This window comes from Salarias fasciatus, chromosome 10 (genome assembly GCF_902148845.1).
Source record: "Salarias fasciatus chromosome 10, fSalaFa1.1, whole genome shotgun sequence".
Lineage (NCBI taxonomy): Eukaryota > Metazoa > Chordata > Actinopteri > Blenniiformes > Blenniidae > Salarias > Salarias fasciatus.
In genome coordinates, this window is record NC_043754.1 from 10,827,427 (window position 1) to 10,850,685 (window position 23,259).

The following is a 23,259-nucleotide window of genomic DNA, read 5'->3' on the forward strand; positions in this document are numbered from 1 at the left end:
TTGGATTTAATTTGTGGCCACAGAAAACAGACGAGCCCGTTTTAGTGGTGAATTTTAATTTTCTTAGACCCCAAATTCAACCGGACACAGATTATATTTGCGTGACGCCGTGAGAATAGTTACAGGATATGCATGGGAGACTTCCCCTTCGATTACTCCACAGCGCATATTGTGTCTCATTAATAATCCCACAGATTATGGTAAAACGGCTGGACAAAGGACGACTTTGCACATTGCAAATTTTTCCAGATCAGACAGAGAGCAGCAGTGCTTTGCTGAGGCCTTTTAATCGGGAGAGCTGAAGTGGTTTCTGCTGCCCAGTCCGGCTCAGGGTCAAGCTTCTGGTGATAGGGCTGTGGTTCAAGAGGCATCTGGGGTCAAGCCTGGCTTCCATCAACAGCTCCTCTGAGTGTACAGTATGTGGTCCGGACATCTACTGCTGGAGCTGTGGAGCTGTGGAGCATGTGCTTCCCTGACAGGACAGAGAGCCGCCAGTCTGCGCTGCTTTCAGATGGTTTTGTGGACAAAAATGCTTTTGCATATTCAGGTGATGCGTTTGTTCAAAAGTGATGCATTTGTACCATTTTGCTCTATCGAAATAACAAATCTGGATGTTTGAGAGATTGAGCATGGATGAGTTTGTGTGCAATAAAATGAGATTTGCAAACTGTTTATAAATCGTATTTGGTCACAGCAAAATCACTCGACAACTGAAAAGAATGCCTCCCATCACACTTTATTGTCTCCAGTCGTAATTTCATCGTTTCTTTATTGATCCCATCATCACGAAATCATCCATTTTTAATCATGTTATGGTTTTAGGCCAAACTGCTATTGGCTCACTGGATTGTTAAGCTAAGAAAAACATGGGGATAAAATAAGCTTCTTCATAATATTCTGTGTTTTTTCTTGTTTTATTTTATTGCTAGCAGTTGGTTCGTGGATCAAAACACAGCTGTTCAAATCACAAAACTTGGCAGATTTTTCTTTTTTATTGGGAGGATGTACCGTACAGTGACTCTTTAACCATCACCGCAACGTACGCAGAAGGAAACAGGAATGACAACGACGGGCCAAATGAACTGAGCCGAAACTCCGAGGCAGAGGCAGAACCCTGCAGTTCCTCTTCTGTGTGTGAGCCGTTAAGGTATATCACACACTTCTCCATAGCGGCCGCTCAAAGGACCGCTCTCGCTGAGTAACACATCACCGCTGGAGACGCAGCCAACCTGTAATTTAAGCATTAGTGCGCTCTGCCGAAGCCCTGATCGGAGACGCTGCGTTTCACAGACGGTAAGAAGATGACTGACTTGCTTTTTGAACGTTTGACCTCTTCGAATGATTGAAAATCTTTTTGGTGAGAACTATTTGTTCTATTTCTTCATTTTCACTCACAGGAAATGTGTTTATTGCTCTGTCACGGTGGTAAACAGATGAAAAACACCCTAATACTGGTTTCTGGAGAGACGCTGAAGAGGCAGATAAACTGATCTGAGGTCTGTGTGGTTCCTGCTCAAAGCTGCTCACAGTTTAGTCCAAACCCATTAGGAACATAAAAGGGTAACATTTTGAGTTGTTTCCGTTTTAAAGATCCTCATAAAAACAAATGAGGGGCTAATCTTTAAGACAAATATCATAGAATCACTTGTGTCCATTCAGTGATGAACGAAGACACATCCTGCTCTACTGGATGGGTTCTGGCATCAGCCTGCTCTTTGGCACACACACACACACACACACACACACACTGACTGTCTAAAACATTAGGTACTCTTGCTCAACAGCATGTGAGCATAAATATCTAATCAGCCAATCCCACGGCGGTGGGACTGCATTCAGCGTTCATCAGGATCAAACTGAGCATCGGAGACTTTAAAACAGGGTCTTGTTGTTTTCCGACGGGCTGAAAAACTTCTGATTTGCTCCAATTTTCACACAGAATTTCTAGAAAACACACCGTGAGGCGCAGCTCTCGGGTTGAATAAGCATCTTATTGATGAAGAATGTTTCGAGGTGACCTGTAAGCCCCAGTAATTGAAATAACCGACGCAGACTAATGAAAGTTGTTGAACTTTAAATCAGATGGGCTCCGATGTTTAAATACCACGTCGGTTTGCGCTGCTCTCTGCCAAGAACAGGAAACTGAGGCCACATGTGAGAAAGATGTTGGTTTTATTCAGCCTTAATTTCCGCCACCAAAGGTCACATCAGAATTTGGCGTGAACAGCAAAAGTTTGATGGGCTGTTAAATATCAATCTAGCATCCTCTGAACGGGAGCTTAACTGAGTGGAGTTACACATACCGGAACCTTAATGATCATAGTTTAAGCTCCAGTTACACATGTCGATCACTTTGCTGTATTCTGGCTGTCAGTCTTCAACATTTCAAAGAACAAAGGCAGTTCTTCACTCAGAAGATCAGGGTGTCGTACCTTGTTCCTGAGGTGGAGTGTATGTGTGAGTGTGATTTATAAAAACCATCAAAATGACATTTATTGACGTTTTAGTCACATTTTGGCATTATAGTTTGGTGTACTAAATAAATAAATAAATCAAATTAAACTGATTGATGAAGTTACTTTTCAGCCCTTTTCTCACAATTTTCCTTTTTTTTAAAGAAATTGTTTCACTGATAAGCATCCAGCTGGAATGTGAACAGTAACATTTGATTTATCTGTGTATAAATTGAGACTCTCTTCTTCTTGCCCAGCTGACTAAATACAAACAGATCCTTAACTGTAGCCTCCATACTAAGAGCAAGAATGTCCGTGGAAGTTGTGTTCATTTCGTCCATTTGCATGCGTTTTGCCTGGTTTATTTGATGACTAACAGGAACCAGGTCACCGATACGAGCATCGTCAGTCGAGGTTTCAACGGTTTAAATAACTTCCACTCAAACAGGCAGCGTTGTTCTGTTGAAGCTGCGATGGACTGAATACCACCAGGAGAGGGTGGGCACCGGACACGTTGCTATGGAAACAAGGACTGATTCATGAGTTAAGGGGGTCTTAAGAGACCCGGGAACATGCTATTTCTTTCTTTTGTTTTTTTTTTTTTTTTCGGTTTTATTTTTAACAACAGCGGTGAGTGATAAGTGTCCAAGTTCAACGCCTGCGCTGTGTCGGTGGAGAACAGGAGCGTTTCTGGCCGAGCCTGGAAGTTCAGTCTGATGCTGGAACAACATGAAGGAAATCTGTGGTTTTCTAACAAAAAAAAAAAGAAAGAAAGAAAGAAAAAGAGCGAAAACAGCTGCCAATATTCCGCACTCCTACTTTTAGACGCAGCGGATATAAAGAGGATTGCTCACACTTTTTTCACGGCATTGTGAGGCATGCAGAGGATGGTGTCGTACCTAATGACACAGGCGGACGTTTGTTACGCGGCCGACAATGCTACAGATTATCTGAGAGTTCCCAGAAAGGAGCATGAGCAGGTTTTGAATGTCAGAAGCCTTGGCATCGTTGAGCCGGCGCACAGAGGCGGCTCTATGTGACCCGGGGCTCATGTGTCAGGTGGCTGGGCAGGGAGGAGTCGGGATCATCATGAAGGTTGTGTCCTTTATTTTGTTCTGGGGGAAAAAAAATAGGATTATGTGACAGAAAGACACATTTACACCCAACAATATTGTATATGGCGATTACTTGGGTTGAGGAGCAGCCTGCTTGTTCTTTAAAGCAGAGCGACTCCACCTCAGTCAAATATATATGATTGTTGTTATGAATAATTTAAACCGGTACATCATGATCTTCAAAGCTTTATTTATGTAGCAAGAGCTTTACAAAGTGCTTTGGCAAACTGAGCTTCAGCAAAATGCATCATGGAAAAAGTGCAAGTCAAACAATTGACAAAATAATCAGGCAGATTTGAATAAGACAAAAGTAAACTGACAGCTTAGAGTAAAATTGTGACTATTAAATGACTTAATGTTTGAAATGAATGACAAGTTTACCCACAATCAGGACCTCATGTTACAAAAATACAATTTTCATGTGTGGCACACACATCTACAGAAAATGGATCAAAAGTCGTTCACACACAAGAAAAGCGTGTGTCCGTTTTCAAAGCTCCAAAAACAAATGATGCATTCAAGAATATCAGTCGTAATGAGATTGTAAATAACACCGACAAAGCCGACAGTGATCATTTGCTGACTCATTTTGTATAAAACAATAGCAGACGAGTCTATTACGAGCTTTGTTTCCTCTTTTTAAGGAGCTGACAGAATCCACTCCACCAGCTCTTCCTGCTGACTGATCGCGTTGACTTTCAACAAGTGGGCACTGATGGAATCTAAACACAAAGCTTGCTTGATTCTGCTAACAGCTAGTGAAGATTTACACGTTCAAAGAGCTTTTATTCACAAAAGTTGAACATGTGCTCGTTCACTGTGGCACTGGGACAAAACGAAGGCACGGCGGGGGGGAAGTGATTTCTTGCGACTTCCTCACTTTATGGTGTTTGTGTGTGTGTGTGTGTGTGTGTGCGTGCGCGTGTGTGCGATGATGAGCTCAAGTTCCCATAACTTCGATTTTGAGGTGAAGTTGTTCTGCAACATTTCGGTTCGAGCATGTAGCAGGTTATGGTTTTGCTGTAAGTCATCAGGAAGTGAATGAAGTCAGAAGTGATGGAAACGTGTGTGTGTGTGTGTGTGTGTGTGTGTGTGTGTGTGTGTGTGTGTGTGTGTGTGTGTGTGTGTGTGTGTGTGTGTGTGTGTGTGTGTGTGTGTGTGTGTGTGAGATGGAGTGGCTTCTTCTGGCAGCTGCTCTGCACCGCTGCACCTGCTCTTCAGGCTGCGAGGGCGAGTGAGGAGATACGTGTGAAAAAGCTCGACAGGAAGAAGGTCTGCACCTCGCAGAGACAAACAGGTTTCAGCTCGAGTTGATTGTCGTCAGTCTGGTCAGTGAAGCCGTGTGAGCAGCAGGTGACGCAGAAAGAGGCCGATCTGCCGCTGGCTGATGAATTTACTTTGGGGTAAGTTGAGCTGCAAACCTAAAACAATATATTTTATCCAGACTTTAAAAAAAAAAAAAAAAAGGGGGGGTTCGGTTCTCAGTCAAAAAGCTGTTTCCATTTAATATTTCTTAACCTCTTGATTCAGTTAAAATCTGATCCGGGTGTTTCTGGCTGTAACTGTTTCTGTTGTGAAAACTTACACGGTGCTTTAAATAGTTGTCCATAAGTAAACTACAGGACCGTCTGTTCCTGTGTGAACGTATGCGAGAGAGAGAGACAGCAGCCTACACTCGTTTCTCTTGCACGCCGCCACATTTTCAGTCGGCCAGGAAGGCCCCCTCCCCTCTGTTAATACTGTCTATTGTGAGCGTGTGCAGGGTGGATGTGGTGAGTATTAAGTTTGCTGTGGAACTATTTAGGGAAACTTTGGGACGGAAAGTGTCTGAAGGAAAGAATAATAGGGAGAGAAAACAGAAAACAGAGGTACAAGGCATTACTCAACAATAAAACACACGTCAGACCTGCTGGTTTTATTGTTAGCATCCAGCATTTGTTTATCGGAGCGTTTCTCCTCCACAGTGTTTCAGCGGCCTCCGACAAGCAGCGAGGGCCTGAATAGAAAGCTGCTGATTAAAATTAGAGCGAGTGTGGGTGAATCCAGAGAAAAGCCAGGTTAAGGAGACTTTCTTGTTTCTCTGTCTGCGCAGGTGGACAGCGGATGAGAGCGAACGGCAGGCTGCAGGCGCCGGAGATCGGATGGACGCCGCGCTGACGCAGACAGAGCCTCCCCCGCACAGAGGACCGAGGCTCCAGTGATGGTCGTCTCATCTTCGCCCCACAGGAAGGAGCACCCCGAAACTGGATTACTTCCCCAACGCCGCGCACCCGCACACCTGGATGGACCGCCACAGCGAGCAGTGTCCGCATTCTGTCCCCCGTCTTCACCGTTCACGCCCCGGGACTCTTTGACGAAGCGCGGCGTCTCTCGGAGGGATCCACGGGAGCCGGAGGGCTGAGAGGGTTCAGCCGATTTAAGTGGTGTGAATGAGGACTGCATTCGTTGATTTCGCTCAGTGGGATTTTCCATCTTGGTGCACGCCGTTTCCATTTCTCACCAGCACCTCGGAGACCGCCGCTCAGATCTGACGGGGGACGGCGCGACGCGCTGGACCAGGGAGAAGGAATCATCGCTCTGAGCAGAATCTCAGGCGCCATGCAGTCGGACGACCTCTTCATCCGCAAGTTCCGCCGCCAGAATGTGCGACCGCCCATCGCCACCGTCAACTACGAGCCCAAGCCGGAGGCGGGCGTGGTGGAGTGGCCCCCCAGGAGGGACGGCGACGGGGCCGACGCGGACAGCCTCACCCCGAGCCGAGTGGGGCTCAACCTGCGGTCGGTGGGCCGGGGCCACATCATGCAGAGGAGCAACAGCGACGTGACCTTAGGAGACCTGGACTCCTCCGGGAAGGCCGGGGGGAAGGCAGCGCGGGTGGCGGGGGAGAAGGCGGGCCCGGGGGCTCAAGGGGACTCGGGCGTGTTGCTACACAGGGAATATGGGAGTCTGTCGTCACTGGAGAGGCAGACTCAAATCCAGGAGGCCAGCAGGGACGAGCAAGGCCCTCTGAGCCCCAACGCCCTCCGCTTCAAGGACCCGTTCCTCCTGCTGGGCCTGCAGGGCACGCCTCCCGAGCCTGACGGATTCTTCCGGGGTCTGTCCATTTCCTCCAGCGACTCGCCGAAACCCGTCAAGCCACCGAAGCCCGAAGGTCTGGGTAAAAAGTCCAAACCCGGTCCTCCCCAAATCCCTCAGCCGGGTCCGTATGACAACCTCGGGGGCGGAGCTTGGGTGAGGAACTTTGCCCACTATGACGTTCAGAGCATCCTGTTCGACCTGACCGAGGCGGCCACGAACAGAGACAGCATCGGACGGAAAAAGAACATCACCTCGGGGGCTTCGGCCGCCTCCCAGCTGCGCCCCCTCTGCCAGTCCACCCCGTCCTCGCCGGCGCAGGGCGGAGGAGGCAACGGGGGGAACCCGGACGACCCCGAGCAGTCGCTGCTGCTGGACGAAGGCGACGGCAACGACAACGAGCTCCTCCTCAGCTGCCCCCACTTCCGCAACGAGACGGGGGGAGAGGAGCAGGTGGGTCTGGGCCGATCGCAGGGCAGGAGGGGGCTCTGGTCGAGCCTGAGAACCCCCAACGACGCCGTCTCGGTCCTGGAGGAGCCCAGAGAGAGCAACGTCCAGCAGCAGGGCAAGAGCAACTACTTCATCGAGCACGCCGACCTGGGAGCTCATTACTATCGCAAATATTTCTACATGAAAGGTTTGTGTCTCACTGCAGTGATGGGAAATGTAACTCGATTCTTATTCATATATTCACTTTTATTCATATTTAGATATATTTTCAGTACGATGCTGCAATGTCAGGTACATCCAAGTATGTTGTGACATGCTTTTGTCAACTTGAAGAAGAAGTTCAGACTTTAAACTGCTGTTAAAGCTTTTGGATAAATGGATTAATATTGCTTTCATCTTGTCATGATTTCTTTGAAGTTCATCCACTTTTCTTGTTTTGTTTTTTGTCTTTTTCAATGATAATGTCACTGAGGGAAAAAAAAAATTCCTTGCACAATAATCCATCAAATTGCAAACAGCTTTAACGTTTAGGAACCTTTCTGCGCCGTCTGATGTAAATAGATCTGCTCTGTGATGCTGTGGAACTACAGCTGGCAAAGTGAAGAGACTGCCGCAATTTACACTTTAAATTTGTGCAATGTCGTGCATCGGTGGAGCAACAGGGATACTGGAAGGTGGAGAGAAGGAAGGTGGAGGTCTTCATGGAGAGAGGGAAGCATGTTTCAGACAGTAGGATGGAGTGAGGAGCTGCCTCTGGGCTGGATTGTGGCGTCTGTGTTTGCTTTGTGACGGAGAGGCGACCTGTCCGGGGGACACCTTGCTTTCACTTGCCGTCAGCTGGGATCAGTTTCAGTGCCTCGGCCTTTAGTCTGAAAAATATTATAGAAGATGGATATAGGTTGGTTTCCTCCTGCAGCCATGTGTTTGAAGGGAATTAGTGACTTTGATTACCTGTAAGTATGATTGTCTCTGTGTGTGCTTTTGTGTGTATCTAACTGGTGATTTTTACCTAAAGTCAGCTGTGATCAGCCTAAACTGGATAAAGTTGTGAAGATAAAGAGTTTTTATTTGCATCATATCTTGTTTTTTCAGCTTCTCTATAGGAAACCCTTGGAAGAATATTCCTCATGTATGAAAGAGACATCATTAGACTGTCATTCCTGAACCTTAATGCCTGTCAGAGCCTCTATACTGTCAGTTTATTTTTTTTCATTCATATTAGTGCACGTCACTGTATTTACATGGATGTAATTCAATCACAGAACACCAGAACTTCTTCGGGATGGACGATCGTCTCGGTCCCGTGGCCATCAGCTTCCGTCGGGATGAGAAAGAAGGATCAAGCGGAGCTCAGTATAACTACCGAGTCATCTTTCGCACCACCGAGGTAAAAGCACCACTTCTCTCTCCTCGAAGCTCACTTTGGGTTCAGCGCGTAAAAAAAAAAATTGACCGGCTGCGCTGAACGCCAATCCCCCCCCACCCTCAGATGAAAACGCTGCGAGGATCCATCCTGGAGGAGTCGGTGCCCTCCGCGGCTCGTCACACCACCCCGAGGGGCTTGTCTCCCAAGAGGCTGCTGGAGTTCATCATGCCTGAGCTGAACCTGCACTGCCTCCGCTTGGCCTCAAACTCACCTAAAGTGCGGGACACCCTCCTCAAACTGGATGAACAGGGAGTGAGTAACTAGAATCATGAAGCTTCTTCCCAGTGTCAGATGCTTGGTGCTTTCAGTGGAACCAAGTCAGGATACCCCTTTAGTCTCTGGATGTTTCTTATATACATTTCTAATAATAAATCTTTAAATTGTCTGTCTTTGAATCGCAGCTGAATTTTCAGCGAAAGGTGGGAGTGATGTACTGCCGGGCCGGGCAGAGCTCCGAGGAGGACATGTACAACAACGAGAGCTCCGGACCGGCCTTCGAGGAGTTCCTGGACCTGCTCGGGGAGCGGGTGCGGCTGAAGGGCTGGGAGAAATACCGGGCTCAGCTGGACAACAAGAGTGAGCTGAAATCGCGCGCTACGCCCGGATCTGTCGGCCGCATCTCACCTTGTCGCGGCGCCATTATCCGAAGGGCATCAGAGCACCACTGAAAGCCCAAGATAACTCCTATCTGGCCACATGTAATCTGAGTAATGCCTGCAAAATAGCATAGTCACTGCTGATTATCTGAGAGCTGTTTTCCCCTCAGTGGGCAGCAGGAGACAGAAAATGGGACAGATCTATCCTGACTGTGACAGTTTGACTTCAGTCTTTCATTCAGATGTGTCCACTTATTCAACTAAATCTCCACATGCATGTCTCTCCGTGTGATATAAAGTGTGTGTCTCTGTGTTTTGTGGCTGCACAGCGGACTCGACCGGAACGCACTCCCTCTACACTCGCTACCAGGACTATGAGATTATGTTCCACGTGTCTACCATGCTGCCATACACAGCCAACAACACACAACAGGTAAAATAAGCATCATCCAACTGAGATATAATTCACGCTTTTTTTTTTTTGTACCGACTCATATTGTCGGAGAGACGATGCTGCCCCTCCCACCCTGAAAGGTCTTTGTAACTCGCAGGCTGTCTTCCTGAGCAGCCGGCTGTCACCTCCTCATGTGTGATCTGTGGTTTAAACCAGTCTGTTGTCATTTACAAAGAAACCGGAAGGCGTGTGTGCAGAGGTGAAAAGAGCACGGCTCTGCTCTGCTCATGTCAAAGCTGCGCTGCTTAATTTGTGCTCGGTTGTTAAAAGCAATCGAGTGGAAACTGTTTCTTAATAACCGCTCGGAGTAATAGTTACGGTGATTAGTTGATGCATCCAGGAATTTACAATAATCTCATATCAATATCAGATTGCCAGAGTACGCTGTGATGAGTTGTCATTTTTAAAAAAGTGTGATTTAACTTATGATTTGAATTACATGCATGAAAAATACAAATAGCTGATACAGAATATCACTTAAAAACCATGTCAGGATTTGGAATTTGTTTCTTCCTCTGAAACTAAAAAAAGATGAGCTCCAAGCCGTAGAATTCATCTTCAAACTGCCTGTATTTTAGCAGGAGAGATTTGGGTTTTGATTTTAGAATAATCCTGTGAATTTAAAGAAAATAATGTTCACTCTTAGATTTCATTTCAGATTCCTTGAACAGGTGTTTTTTTTTTATGTAATGAAAGTATAATCAGTGTATGATACCTGAAATAACAGACATCCAGTGTAACTCCTGCAGCAGTTTATTGATATTTCAGTCAGCGTCACCGAGTCCATTTACACCAGCAGGCATTAAAATCTGTCTCCGCTGTCTGAGAACTGAGAGCCGCTTTTCACACAGTCTCAGCCTGTTTGTTTGATGCACAACAGGATGGCAGCGTTTCAGACGACAACTGTTGTTTCTGCTTTCGCAAAAACGAACCTCGGTGTCGCAGGAATCACAGCAGATGTTCGATCAAAGCAAACCCGGCGAATCAGTTTATCCCGTCTCTCTGACCCGGTTGTCTCTTTCCCCTCCCGGTCTCGCTCCTCAGTTGCTGCGGAAGCGGCACATCGGCAACGACATCGTGACCATCGTGTTCCAGGAGCCCGGCGCTCTGCCTTTCACCCCCAAGTCCATCCGCTCCCATTTCCAGCACGTCTTTATCATCGTTCAGGTCCATGAGCCCTGCACCGACAACACCTACTACAGGTCTGACTGGGTCCGCTGTGGTTTTCACACCACACGACATCTAAAGCATGTGGTGAATGTCTGTTTTCCCTCTCTCTCTCTCTCTGTCTCAGGGTGGCTGTGACTCGCTCTAAGGACATGCCGTTATTTGGCCCTCTGTTCCCTAAGGGGGCTCGGTTCCCTCGCTCGCCCGCCTTCAGAGACTTCCTCCTGGCGAAGGCCGTAAACGCCGAAAACGCGGCGGAGAAGTCCGAGAAGTTCCGCTCCATGGCCACCCGGACGCGGCAGGAATACCTGAAGGACCTGGCGGAGAACTACGTGACCACCACGCCTATAGACTCCTCCACCAAGTTCCCCCTGCTCTCGCTGGGCGGCAAGCGCAAAGACAAGCTGAAAGGCGCCAAGGGAGCCGAGCTGCACAGCGCCGGGGCGCTGGTGTGGGCGGTGATGGTCAGCGAGTGGGAGGCCGGAGAGCACCGGCTGCCCTGCCTGCTGGGGGTGTCGGCCGAGTCGGTGGTGCTGATCGAGAGGCTGACGCGCCGGGTGGTGTTTAACTGCTCCTGCCGCGACGTCATCGGCTGGAAGGCGGTGACGGAGGCCAAGGACGGCGGGCCCTGCTTGGATATTTACTACGAGCGAGGGGAGTCGGTGTCGATCACTGTGATGGAGAACCAGGCGGAGGACATACGGGAGATAGTGCAGCGGCTGGAGGTGGGTGATCACGCTGTTGTGTTTAGTTTGTGTATTTCTGAATCTCACGCGCGCGCTTTCCACCCAGCTGATCACGCGGGGCTGCGAGGCGCTGGAGGTCACCCCGCTGCGGGACGGCGTCGGGCAGCCGGGCTTCCTGATGAACGAGGAGGGCTTCGTGACGGAGCTGCAGCGGTTCTGCTACGCCGAGAGCGGCGGCCTGCAGCTGTGGGCCCGGGTGGTGCGCCTGTGCGGACACTCGCTGGTTCACCTGAGCCCCGAGGAGAGGACCAGGCTGCTGCGCACGGCGCACAAGATCCACATCACCGTCATCCCGCCGGACGAGAACGGGAAGCCTCGCAGGTCGGTGTGGAAACGAGACAGAGAGAGAGAGAGAGAAGAGAATAGCGACCACACACACTCTGAAGCAGGAGGAAGTAGAGAGAGGCGGAGGAGGAGGAAAGAGGAGGTCACTGAGAATAGACGAGGGCCGCTGTGGGGTCACAGCTTGTTCTGATGCTGCTGGCCTGAAGTCAGAGACACGCTAACTGGATAACAAGCAACGCATCCCGAAAAGGATTTCACTCTAACCAGCAACCTATTAGAGCGACGGATCCGTTTAGATTATTAGACAGGAACATTCATTTAAAGGAATTTACATATTGGGCCAATTTACATGACTTGAGCACGGGATATTATCCTACCCTTTAAAACTATGAGTCAGTCCAGCGTGTCACTCTGAACCGTTCTATGAAAGAAGCTAAACCAAACTGACAGAAACTAACGAAAAAAGAACAGTCAAATAAAAGGATAACAGAAACTGAACCTGAATAAACTCAGAGAAATAGAAAATCAAGAACCTATCAGATTTGATTGAAGCTACACATTAGACAGAATACAGCAAAATAAAAAAAAAATTCTTTTGCAAGAAATGTAAAACGGATCAGTTGAGGTGAAGGCTGCTCGACGCCGGACTGGTTTGAACTTTTCACACAGCAAAAAGAACAGCAGCTAGAATCCTGGGCTGTGGAGCTTCTTCCTGTGTGGAGCTTCTTACTGTGCACGTGTGTGTGTGCTCAGGTTTCCTCCTGCAGTCAGCGTGATGGATATGAGATGGAATTGATGTCTTTTAAAATTGATTATTGGTCTGAATGAATGTATGTGACTGAATGAATGTCAGAATGTGGCTGTCACATTTGGAAAGACTTTCCCGAACATATTGAGTCTATCCAGGCTGAAATCAGAGAAAGGGCTGAATTAATGAAACAAACGGGTCCAAACAGCCCAGAGTTAAACCCAGGCAACATTTTAAAGCTGACAGCAGAAACGTTCTCAGAGAACACCCCTGATTTATTTATACTTCCTTTCTAACAGCAAAGCACAAATTGTCACGAGGAGCTCATGAATCGTGAGAGAAAGCTGAAGCTGTGTGATTCCAGTGTAACAGAAGCTCAGACTGATGCAGCAGTTTTGCTGCATGTCGTCACTGTTTTCCTCCTCTCCTTGGTTCGCCTTTGACTCGTGGTTTTTTTTCTGAACAACGCTCTTGTTTCGTGTTGCGCAGAAGTTTCTCGGAGCTCTACCAGAAAGCCATCAAGGACGCGGAATGCAAGCCCGGCGAGGACCAGTCGGGGGAGGCGTGGGTGCTGGACGAGAGGGAAGAGGAGGAGGAGGAGGAGGAGGAGGAGCAGGAGGCGAAGGAGGACAAGCTGAAGGCGGCCGGGGTCGGCGAGGCGGAGGAGCGGGAGGCGCAGGTGGAGGCGGAGGACGGCGAGGAGCGGCCGTGTGACAAAGGGCCGGGCGAGCGGGGTCACGGCTCGCTCCTCGCGCCGCCCAGCTTACCTCTGCTCCGGGCCACTTCGCTGCAGGATCAGCCGGCCAATCAGAGCCAGGAGGGCAGCGCCTCGCAGCTCACACGCAGCTACTCTCTGGAGAGACAGCCGTCCTACAAGGACTCCTGTGACAGGTGAGTCCCAGCGGCGCTCGTCCCCCCGCCCGTCACACCCGGGTTTATCCTCATCTTGAAAATTAGGACCAACAGTCCGTAATCATTACAGATTTCACAAAAATCCATGTTTAATTTCTCATCAGAACTTTTTTACTCTGATTGTTCTTTCTGTTGTTCTTCCTGTTTTCTAACTTTTTTAAGTATTTTAGCAAATTTTAAGTAAAGTTAAAGCAAATCCTGAGTTCTTTGGATTTTTAAGTTAAAAAAACACACACTGCATACCCACAATCCCTCACTCGTGTGACAGTTTGGTTGTTCTTCTGATCTTTAAAGCGAGTGAAACAAGCGGAATTAAAAATGATCTTGTTTCCAAGATAATTATGAGAATAAAGTGAAATGATTTTCAGTAAATTCTGATTTGTTTGATGCTGCGAGGTTCGGAGTCCTGGTCTGACAGTCGAGTCCTTCAAAGCAGCGTCGGCGTTTGAAAACACTCCGGTCAGCCGCAGTAAGAAATGACGGACAAAGGACATATTCATAAGGAGGATATTAAATTCTGCTGCTCACCAAATTGAATTTATCTGTTTTTTATCATCGCACAAAACAGAACTGAAATATTTGACCGGACTGCATCTCATGATACCTTTGAGAGATAAATCTGTAAGAGCAGGACATCGGACCCGTATCTGAGCCATCGAAGATTACTGTCTCCACATGCGCCAGTTTCTCTTTTGACCTTTGGACCGGATTTCATTTTGATAAAAAAAAAAAAAAATGCCTGTGAGCATCGGCAGCTGATTTCCTGTCTTTCCTTCCCGCCCTTCTCGGGCCGACAGGCACGTATACGACAACGTGGGCCTGAAGGCGGAGCACCACATCTACGAGAACGCCGGGGAGCTGAGGGACGCCACGCCCGATCTGATCCTGGCCGTCAAGCCCAAGGCGGCCCTGGAGGACGAGCAGGTGACGAACCGGGGACGAAAGGGAGGCGTTCTCTCCTGGCTCGCAGTCCTTTTGACAGTTTTTGTTTGACCTCTGCCTTCAGTTCCTGGCGGCCGAGTTCGACGACGACAGGGCTTCGGCCAGCGACTCGTCCCGGCTGTCCTGCATAGACCGGGCGGAGAGAAACTCACGGGCCCTGAGTCTCCATAACTCAATCACCAAGAGTGAGCACCTATTTTTATTATCACATCTAGACACCCGCGCCCATTCGTCTTTATCCAACTCGGCGCTGCGAAGCGCTGAAGCTGATGGCAGCTGGCAAATGGCGGGATGCATCCTGGACGGATCATCAGCCGCTCACATCCACACCGGCAGGAAACTCAAAGTCAAAAAAATTAAGAGTGCTTTCACATCGTCAGGGTCACGTGGTCTCGGACTGGAATGTTTTTTTTTTTTTTTTTGGCTTTTATGCGGCATTGTTACACAGAGCGATTAAAGCCCCTCTGCCTGAGGCGATTACTGAACACAGCATTCACTTCGCTCCTGCTCTGAGTTGTGGACAGAAGTGTGTTTGTAAAACCATCTGCATCGCACTGCAAGAGCCTTCGAGACTCAAATCTGAGGCACACACGATGCATCCGGACCTCAGTTTGCCTTCAAACCACATTTTGGTTGTCCCAGAGTTGATCTGGAGTCGCTGCAAGGCCACCGACCAGCCACGACGAACGCAGATCAAAAGTCAACAGGGTTGGCCTAAATCTGGCCAATGCGAAAGCACCCTGAGAAAACACACACACACACCCTGACACACACTAGAAGGTCTTCAAACCAAGAATCAAACCAACACGCTCTCACTGTGAGGCCGAACCACCGCAGATCCCTTCAGACAAATAAAATACATATTCCCTTGTAAATTGAGTTAAGTTCAAACTACCAGAAATATTTACAAAACCAGTGACACACGAGAGCAGAGAAGCGAAGCCCCCCCGTCACGGACTCAAACAAAGCTCCCCTCTCAGACACAACAGCTGCTCAAATGATGCCCGAATGAAACAATTACACGTGTTTGCGAATCATATCTGCCCGATTTAATCCTCAAATTCCTTTTTCCCCGAGATTTTTTTCCTCCCTTAAACCCCTCTCTTCATTATCCTCCGTCTCTTCCCCCCCTGCATCCCCCCTTTGTTCCCCTTCTTTCATCCCCGCTGCCCCCTATTCCGCTAATCTAATATCACCCCTGCTCTGTTGCCACCCCCTGCCAGCGCCCGGATAAAAAGGGGACAGATGGGTAGTGGGAGGGGTGGAGTTTCGAGGCAGCCCCAAATCAAGGAGCCCCTCTTACGCCATCTGCTCGGCCTCCGCTGAGACCATGAGACTCATCGTTTAACCGCCATAAGAGCGCGCTTGCTCATCCTCTCGTCAGATCCCTCTGATTTTTGGGGGTGCAGCTTTAAAAGGCTTCTGACTGCTTCAGTCCTTGTCTTCTCATTGGAAAATGCTGAAGTATTTTAGAAGAAGCTTAAAGAAAAGTGCCGAATTATCAAGCAGCTGCAATATTTCATGTCATTTCCTCATGTTACCCTGAAAAGGTTTTTCTTAAATAAACTTTACATCGGACTCATTATCGTCCAGATTTACACCTCGAGCTCACATTTCATCTCTACTGCCGTCAAACGCCTCTCAGAGGTCAGAAATCTATAACCCTGCAGGCCTGGTGCAGACAGGATAACATTTCCTGCCTCTCTGTGTCCTCTACACCAGATTCCCCCCAGCTGTAGCACAGCAGCGCCCCACAGTGGCCACTCTGTCTTACTACAGATTCACCATGAGGCAAAAAAAAAAAAAAGGTGCAAATCTGAGTTTTCCTGTGCTGTGCAGACATTAAAAAACGAATAAAACTTTCTCCCGCAGTTCTGTCGGAGACCACAGATACGACCGAGGAGGAGTGGCAGTCCATCGCCGACCTGGCCACGGCCTGCCGCAGCATCCTGGAGGCTCTGTCCCGAGAAGGTGAGGGAAGGTCCGCTTTACAGGCGCTGCTGTTGTCTGTATGGTTCTAGCTACAATCACAAACCTGATGTTTTTCTATCTATGCATGCATTCAAGTTACTGCTATGAGCAAATAAACCTCAGTAGTGTGACACACGCATTCTTCACTTTTTGAGGCATGAGATAACTCCAATGATCACGTACCTGAACATATAATATGATATGCAAAATTATTCTTATCATATCAAAGAAATTCGAACAAGACCAAAAATATAGAAATAGAGTTTTTCCCTCACCAGAAATTCACAGTAATACTGAAAAACTGACACACTGAATGTCAAATTTATCTTGAAAAGCAGAAGCACTCGCTGATTTTACATTTTTGTTAATTCTACAGTCAAAAATTCAAATAAATCAAGGCAGCCTGAATAGATTCAGTTATCAGCAATAAATAACATTTAATTGAAAACAGCTTTTTTAAATTTACCTTATTTCTTACAGTTTCACATGTCAAAATTTTTAGTAAATTGTTTAAAGATCACTCCTCAAAGCATGAGACACTGTGAATATTAGTGAGGGCTGAGTGTGTTTTATACTTAACAGCCTCACAGATTAAGCCCGTGTTTACGGGAAGACGGTTTTATTTGGCGCAGAGTCTTGGTCTTAACCTGATCCTGCACCTTTTGCATGAATCTTAAAAAGTTTGCTCAGTCCAGTAATTGGAATTTCTGGATGGAATCAAATTCCTGCAGGCAGGTTATGAAACGGGAAGTTCTGCTGGAAGCTGCTGTATCGGCTTACTGATGGTTATAGATTTGAAATGAGATAAAGTGTCTTAGTTCTTCTCACCATGTTTGCATTATGAAAGTATTGTGTTAATATCATGGCTCTTATTAATCCATCATGGATTAACTTTGGTTTATCAAGCAAAGCTGCTCTTATAATTAAACATGAACTCATTTCTAAAGAGGAGTTTCTCCGTCTTTTTCTCATCCGGATGTCAAAACTGTTTGAAAGATCATTGATATTATCGTTGTCCACAGACCGAAAAGCCAGCGACCCCAGCCAGGCGGGAGGCGACCAGACCGACGGCAAGCTGAGAGACTCGAAGGACAGGTGGGTTCCTGCGCAGCGCATGCAAATGGAACCAGTTTGATTCCTCTGTAGTTAGTCTCTCCCTTTTCTTTGCCTCAGTCATTACACACACACACACACATTTACACTCTTTTCCTGAACTCAGTAAGATCTGCACCTCTATTCTGCCTCCATTATTTTGACTTTATTGGCTCCATCTGACTGTTTGATTCAGTGCGATGGCTCCTCTGCCCTCGTAAAGAGCGACCTCTTGCTGACTCAGTGATGCACTTTTGTGCAGGCACAGCATGCCGGATTCTCCACCGTCGCCTTCCTTTTTGTGAAAACCCCAGCTCTAATCCATTTTAATTTTTGGTAATAGTCCTTCCGGCTTTTAGGTTGCCATATTCTCCTCTTCCATGCTGTGAGTGAACTTATGAAGCTTCAAAAAGTGCCAATAAAAGAACACAATAGACACTAAAGTAAAGCTTCTGTGCCAGCCTCTGCAGAGGTCAGATTACCATATCACTGCTGGAACTGATAGTGCCTGTAATATGCTATAAGTGCATGTTAGAGAGCATCGAGGCTCGGTTGCATCGGAACCTGAACTCCCTCGTTTTCAGCCGTGAGATCGAACGCGCAGCCCCGTCCTGGGTCTAAAAATACGCCGCTCAAACTCAGATCATTTAACAGCAGCGCCGCGCTTCTCCCTTCAGACTCTTCAGATGCATCACCGGGAGGCCGATTCCGTGTGCTCTGCAGGGCGCAGTCATTATGTACGACCGCAGCCAGACGCAATGCATCACGGGATGACTGCACCCACTCAGAATAGATCTGTTTGTCAGATGGAGCAATTACTATAAATTGATCAGCGAGCGTTACGGGTTTCATTAAGGGCGACGGGGACGCGCTCTCCAGCTGGAGCGGCGGGCTGCTCCACGGCCAATCAGGCAAATTGAGAGGTTCAGTACGCCTGTGAGAGACGGAGGGAGGTTTCACTCCAGGAGATGAGAACTTTATCTCTCTGAAGAGTGCATTTGTTGATTTGACGGCCCCGAAACCAAAACCGCTCAGGACCATTTGCCGCATTTATCCATTTACAGGCCGCGAAAATACCATAATTGCTTTTGATGAAGTGTCACTGCTCCTCTTCTTCGCAGTGACTCTCCAGGCCACCTCGAAGAGAAGGTGTCGCAGCTGGAGGCCATGCTGAAGAAGCTGCAGGATGACCTGCAAAAGGTGTTTTGACTTCCATGAATGTTTTTTTTAATTCTGTGGTAATGTTCTCAATACGCTGGGAAAGTCAGCAGGTAGGAGGAAATTACATCAGCCGCTCAGCTTCTGTCGCTGGAGTGCAGCGCTTTCTTTTTTTGAAGCAGCCTTTTGTTTTGTCATCCATGCCAGTCACTGCTGACTCACTGTAGAAATGTAATAAATTAAAAAAAAAAAAAAACACTCTAATAGGCATTTATTTATTTATGTATTTATTTATAACTTTGTGTACAGACATTTTCAGATATTTCAAATACTCCTAGATTTTTTTACATGAATCTGTGTTACCTGTGCTTGTTTGTGCACATTTCTGCTGAACGCAAGTCTGTGTTGCTCTTGTTTATTCCACATGTTGCTGCACTGGAAAGCTGTATGTGAAAAAGCTCAGAGACCACTTCACGAATGAAACTCCCACCGCCTCTTCGGAGCTTTCATGGCCGCTCTCGGCAGATAGAGTTTCTCCTTCAATTACAGACAAGCAGGCCTTGTGTTAATATAATCTTGTTTTTTTTATTTATTTTTTTTTTGTCAACTCTGTATTTGTCTCTCTGTGTACAAAGCATGGTATTTCTCCAAATTCTGTGACCTGTGTTCCAAAGTCATTTATTAGGATTGCAACTATAACTATTTTCATTATTGATTATTCCAATGACTATTTTTCTAATTGGACAATCCTCTTTCAAGTGAAAACATTTTAAAGAAAGAATAACGTTGAGCAGGTAGATTCATGTTCTCAAACATGAGAGTTTCCTGCTTTCCTGTGTTTTGTAACAAAACAACTCATTTGTTTTATGGAACGTTTTAAAGCTGAAACATTTTCACGAAGAATAATCATCAGACTATTCAATCACGAAAATAAATAGTTGCAGCCCTGTACCTGTAGTCACCTGCTTAACCAAGCAGCAGACCTTAAAGCACTGATTTTAATAAATGATGTCCAACGGTGAAAAAAAATCAGAAACTGTTTGGTTGTGTTTACCTGCTATATAAAGACTTTAATGTTCAGCCAGTCATCACTTCATTGACTTCCATGTTCCTGCACTGTTTGGGATTGCGACTTCATGCTTCCTTACTGCTGTTTGATGTGCTTCTCTGCACTGTCTGTGTCGTTTACATCCGACGTCCCGCCGTCATGTCTGACCACCAGATTCCTTTAAAGCCACCGCTGTGCCTGTCGCTCGCCTCCCCCCCCCCACCCCCGTCCCTGCCACAGTGATCTGAGCGACAGCTTTTGTCTTGTTGTGTGCCGATGTCTTTCAGGAGAAAGAGGACAAGGCGGTCCTGCAGGCCGAGGTGCAGAGCCTCAGGCAGAACAACCAGCGGCTGCAGGAGGAGTCGCAGAGCACGGTGGCCCGCCTCATCAAAGTCACCGAGCTGCTGTGCAACGTCAACAAGCCCTGTTAGCTCCGCCGTGCGCACAATTCCAGAAATCGCCAGAAAGATGCAAATCGCACAGTGCGGCTCAGTACCATCGATTTCGTTTGTGCAATTTTTTTGATTATTTTTTGCAAGAGTGTACACACAAATACTTGCCCCCTCTCAATCTGTGCATTAACCGTAGTCTCTGTCCTGCCTGCTGGTGCAAAAACAACTCAGCAAAAAGACTCTTTCAGCCTCCCTCACAGACTCACCAGCACAGGCTGCTGTGTTGACGCGCTATGCCACAGTGCTTCTCCTGGTGTGTGTGCGCGCGTGTGCGTGCGCGAGCGTATGCGTGTGTGTTTATTTCTCTGCTTCAAATACTTGACAAACTGGGCTGAAATCGCACTTGCATAAAAAAAAAAAAACAAAGTGGCAATGAAGACTGAGAGACACTGTATAGCATGTTTGGTGGTGTCTTATCTGAAATGACCAAAAGTATATATATATATGTATACATATATATATATATATATATATATATAAACTCACCAATAATATATGTGAGCAGTAGTATTGCTGTCCTCTCTGCCAGATCTGTAGGTCTGCGTGTGGTTCTGCAGGGCATTTGATGGGACGGCCGGGGAAACAAAAGGGAACGTGACAATTAGGAGCCCGTAGGCCGCCTTCTACTTCAAAAGACGCGACGCCGCCGACCGACTCGCCTCAGAGCGAGGCCTGTTACGTAAAGACATCATTCTCTGCCCTCCTCACGTCTCAGTAGTACTGTATTTAGTCGTTATAGGGAAAGACTTTGAAAAAACAAACAGGGCATAAACTGGAAATGCATTTAAAAAAAAAAAAAAGAAAGAAATGAGCATGCTTGTTCCTTAATGGAAGTATGTATGAGACCAGTATTAAAGGGATACTGAAAAAGGGTAATACCTCTCAAGAAGACACAGACTTATGGCAGGAAAGAATGGCTTCAGCTTCCTTCCACGATTGCCTGTAGCTGTAATCTTCTAACCTCACTATTGTAGCAGCCATACTGTAGAAGATTTCCTCCTGCTGGCCTGAACCACTGAATGCCAAACGGCAGCTTATTTCTCAGCTGGCAAAATAGCTTTAGGTGAACGAGACACCTTGACCTGAAATAGTGAAGTCCAGACTTAGTGTATTTAAACATGTTTTGTGTTTGGCTGGATGTCCTCGGTGAATATTTTTTGGGGTAACTGTTTACTATGGCTTACGAGTGGTGGCGGTAAGGACAGTAGGTGAAATCTTACCTTCCCACCTTAGTGTGTGTTTGTGTGTGTTTCTGTGTTGTTCTTGCACATTTTCATTTCTCGGTCAACTCAAGCACTGTACCGGGCACGTACTGTACTTTATTTAGTCTGCCCAGGGTTGTGTGTGTGTTGCTCAAAAAGGTGGATAAAATCCCATCCTCCCTCCTGACACCACTTGACCTCCTCCTCCTCCTGTGTCCACCGCTGATGGCGCGAATCACAAAAACGTCCGGAGGAGCTGGACCGTCTCCTCCTTAGTGCCAATGAAAAAGCCCAGGCAGCTCTACCGAACCCCAACTGAAGTCAAACAAACTGAGCTGAAGCCAATCTGCGACCACAAACTCTGAACATGAAGGGATGCCAAACATTCGCCAGACTCTGAAGTTTCTTCTTGTACAAACCTCCTCTTGTAATTTTATTTTAGAGTCACTGTGAATACTTGGTACCAGCATATTAAGAAAACGGTATATACAGATTAAATTATGAATCTAAACTTTATCAGTATGTGAAGATACTGTATGTACAGCGGAACTGTTCCATGTTAGTGCATTGGGTCGTGCACGCCCTCTCTTTTGCAGGATGATTATGCAGACGAGCGTTAATCACGGCCGTTGCGGGCTCTCGTACTCGTCTCCTCCACATGCTGAAGCCTCACGACTGAACGGGGACGCAGACGTCGACGTGAGAAGACCTGTCTGACTGTGTCTTGTATAGCTATTTAGATTGTAGGAGGTTGGTGAAGCATGAGAATGTGCCAAGCAACTCCCGAGCTCCCTCTCTGTACGTGTGTATGTATAAAATGTAACTTATTAATCATGCAAATGTGGATTTTTTTCTTGTAGCTGTTTAAACTGGAAAGAAGCTGCGGGGATGGAAATGTGAAATAGGACAGAGAAAAGAACCTTGGGCTCGGTTATTGAACTTTTCTTTGGGTTTTTTTTTTTTGTTTTTTTTGTAGACAAACCAACAACTCTGATATAACACGACAAAAAGCTCTCTGATCCTCTCACTTAATGTAACTGTGGATCTTGCTATCATCCTAGTTCTGGGCTGCTTCGGCAGCAGCTGTTACATATTTAATAAGGTCTTAAAACACCATGAGGTACGCCTTAATGAGTGAATCTCCTCTGTCAGAATGGATGGTCAAACTCGTGTTAACTCTGACTCTGTGCCTACCTGAAGATGTTAATGTGTGTTAATTCAGCTTAGCGATTTCATTCCTTTTGTTTTTTTTCGTTGCACTTACTGAGATCCTACCCGCCCACCTTTTTTATTTTTATTTTATCTTCTTCTTTTTTTTTTTTTTTTCTTCATTTGTGGCAGATGAAGGATTTTCTAAGAGACCGTCACATCTGGCCGTTTCATCCGCCGTGTGAGGGAAAGGCTTCGTGATCCACGTGATCTGAAGGCCCAGATGACGATATTAAACGTGTGTTGTTAATCTGCTGGTTCACAAGCGCAGAGAGTATTGTGGGTTGTGAAAAGGAACTGACAAATATATGATTTTTAAGACGCGCATTAAAGGAAAAGGTGCTGAAAATGACTGATGACGCATTGAACTGTTGTGAAAGTGGACACGGTGTTTACGTCCTTTACAGGTGAATGATTGATTTGGGGTCATTTATCAATTCAAAATGTGTTCCACGACAAAATTCTGGATTAAATGTGTGGCAGTGGGGGGAAAAAAAAAAAATCTGCAATAACTTATGTGCCACATGCTTCCTTTATCTCTTTCTTGGCCTACTTTAAAAGTAAAACCAACTAAACCTGGTCTCACCCCGAGTCTCTGCAGATGTTTGACAAATACCTCCAAAGCAGATTATGCTGAGACAATTTCTGAATTTAGAAAATGATGGAACGACTGTGGGGGATGTTTTAAGGGATCGCTGCAGCTTCATTTCTCTTCTTCTTCTTTTTATAAAAAAAAAAATTGCAACACAGTTCACTTG

At 46.8% G+C, this 23,259-nt stretch overlaps 1 protein-coding gene across 6 annotated transcripts in view; it reads left to right on the forward strand.

Moving 5' to 3' along the window:
• Window positions 1-20,522, forward strand: part of sipa1 (signal-induced proliferation-associated 1) — a 30,876-nt gene extending 10,354 nt beyond the window's left edge. For 2 of the 6 annotated variants that reach the window (XM_030100380.1, XM_030100378.1), the window contains exons 2-16: window positions 5,661-7,280; window positions 8,356-8,480; window positions 8,583-8,771; window positions 8,921-9,095; window positions 9,445-9,548; window positions 10,614-10,771; window positions 10,864-11,461; window positions 11,529-11,803; window positions 13,005-13,406; window positions 14,225-14,351; window positions 14,434-14,554; window positions 16,242-16,340; window positions 17,363-17,435; window positions 18,554-18,632; window positions 19,926-20,522. In XM_030100380.1, the coding sequence (XP_029956240.1) occupies window positions 6,167-7,280; window positions 8,356-8,480; window positions 8,583-8,771; window positions 8,921-9,095; window positions 9,445-9,548; window positions 10,614-10,771; window positions 10,864-11,461; window positions 11,529-11,803; window positions 13,005-13,406; window positions 14,225-14,351; window positions 14,434-14,554; window positions 16,242-16,340; window positions 17,363-17,435; window positions 18,554-18,632; window positions 19,926-20,069 (3,783 nt within the window). In that variant the 5' untranslated portion in view covers window positions 5,661-6,166 and the 3' untranslated portion in view covers window positions 20,070-20,522. Of the gene's footprint in view, window positions 1-1,274; window positions 1,294-4,728; window positions 4,972-5,660; window positions 7,281-8,355; window positions 8,481-8,582; window positions 8,772-8,920; window positions 9,096-9,444; window positions 9,549-10,613; window positions 10,772-10,863; window positions 11,462-11,528; window positions 11,804-13,004; window positions 13,407-14,224; window positions 14,352-14,433; window positions 14,555-16,241; window positions 16,341-17,362; window positions 17,436-18,553; window positions 19,360-19,925 lie in introns of those variants that run through there. The other 4 variants (XM_030100381.1, XM_030100379.1, XM_030100382.1 and 1 more) reach the window with 4 other exon arrangements.
• The last annotated feature ends 2,737 nt before the right edge of the window (window positions 20,523-23,259 follow it).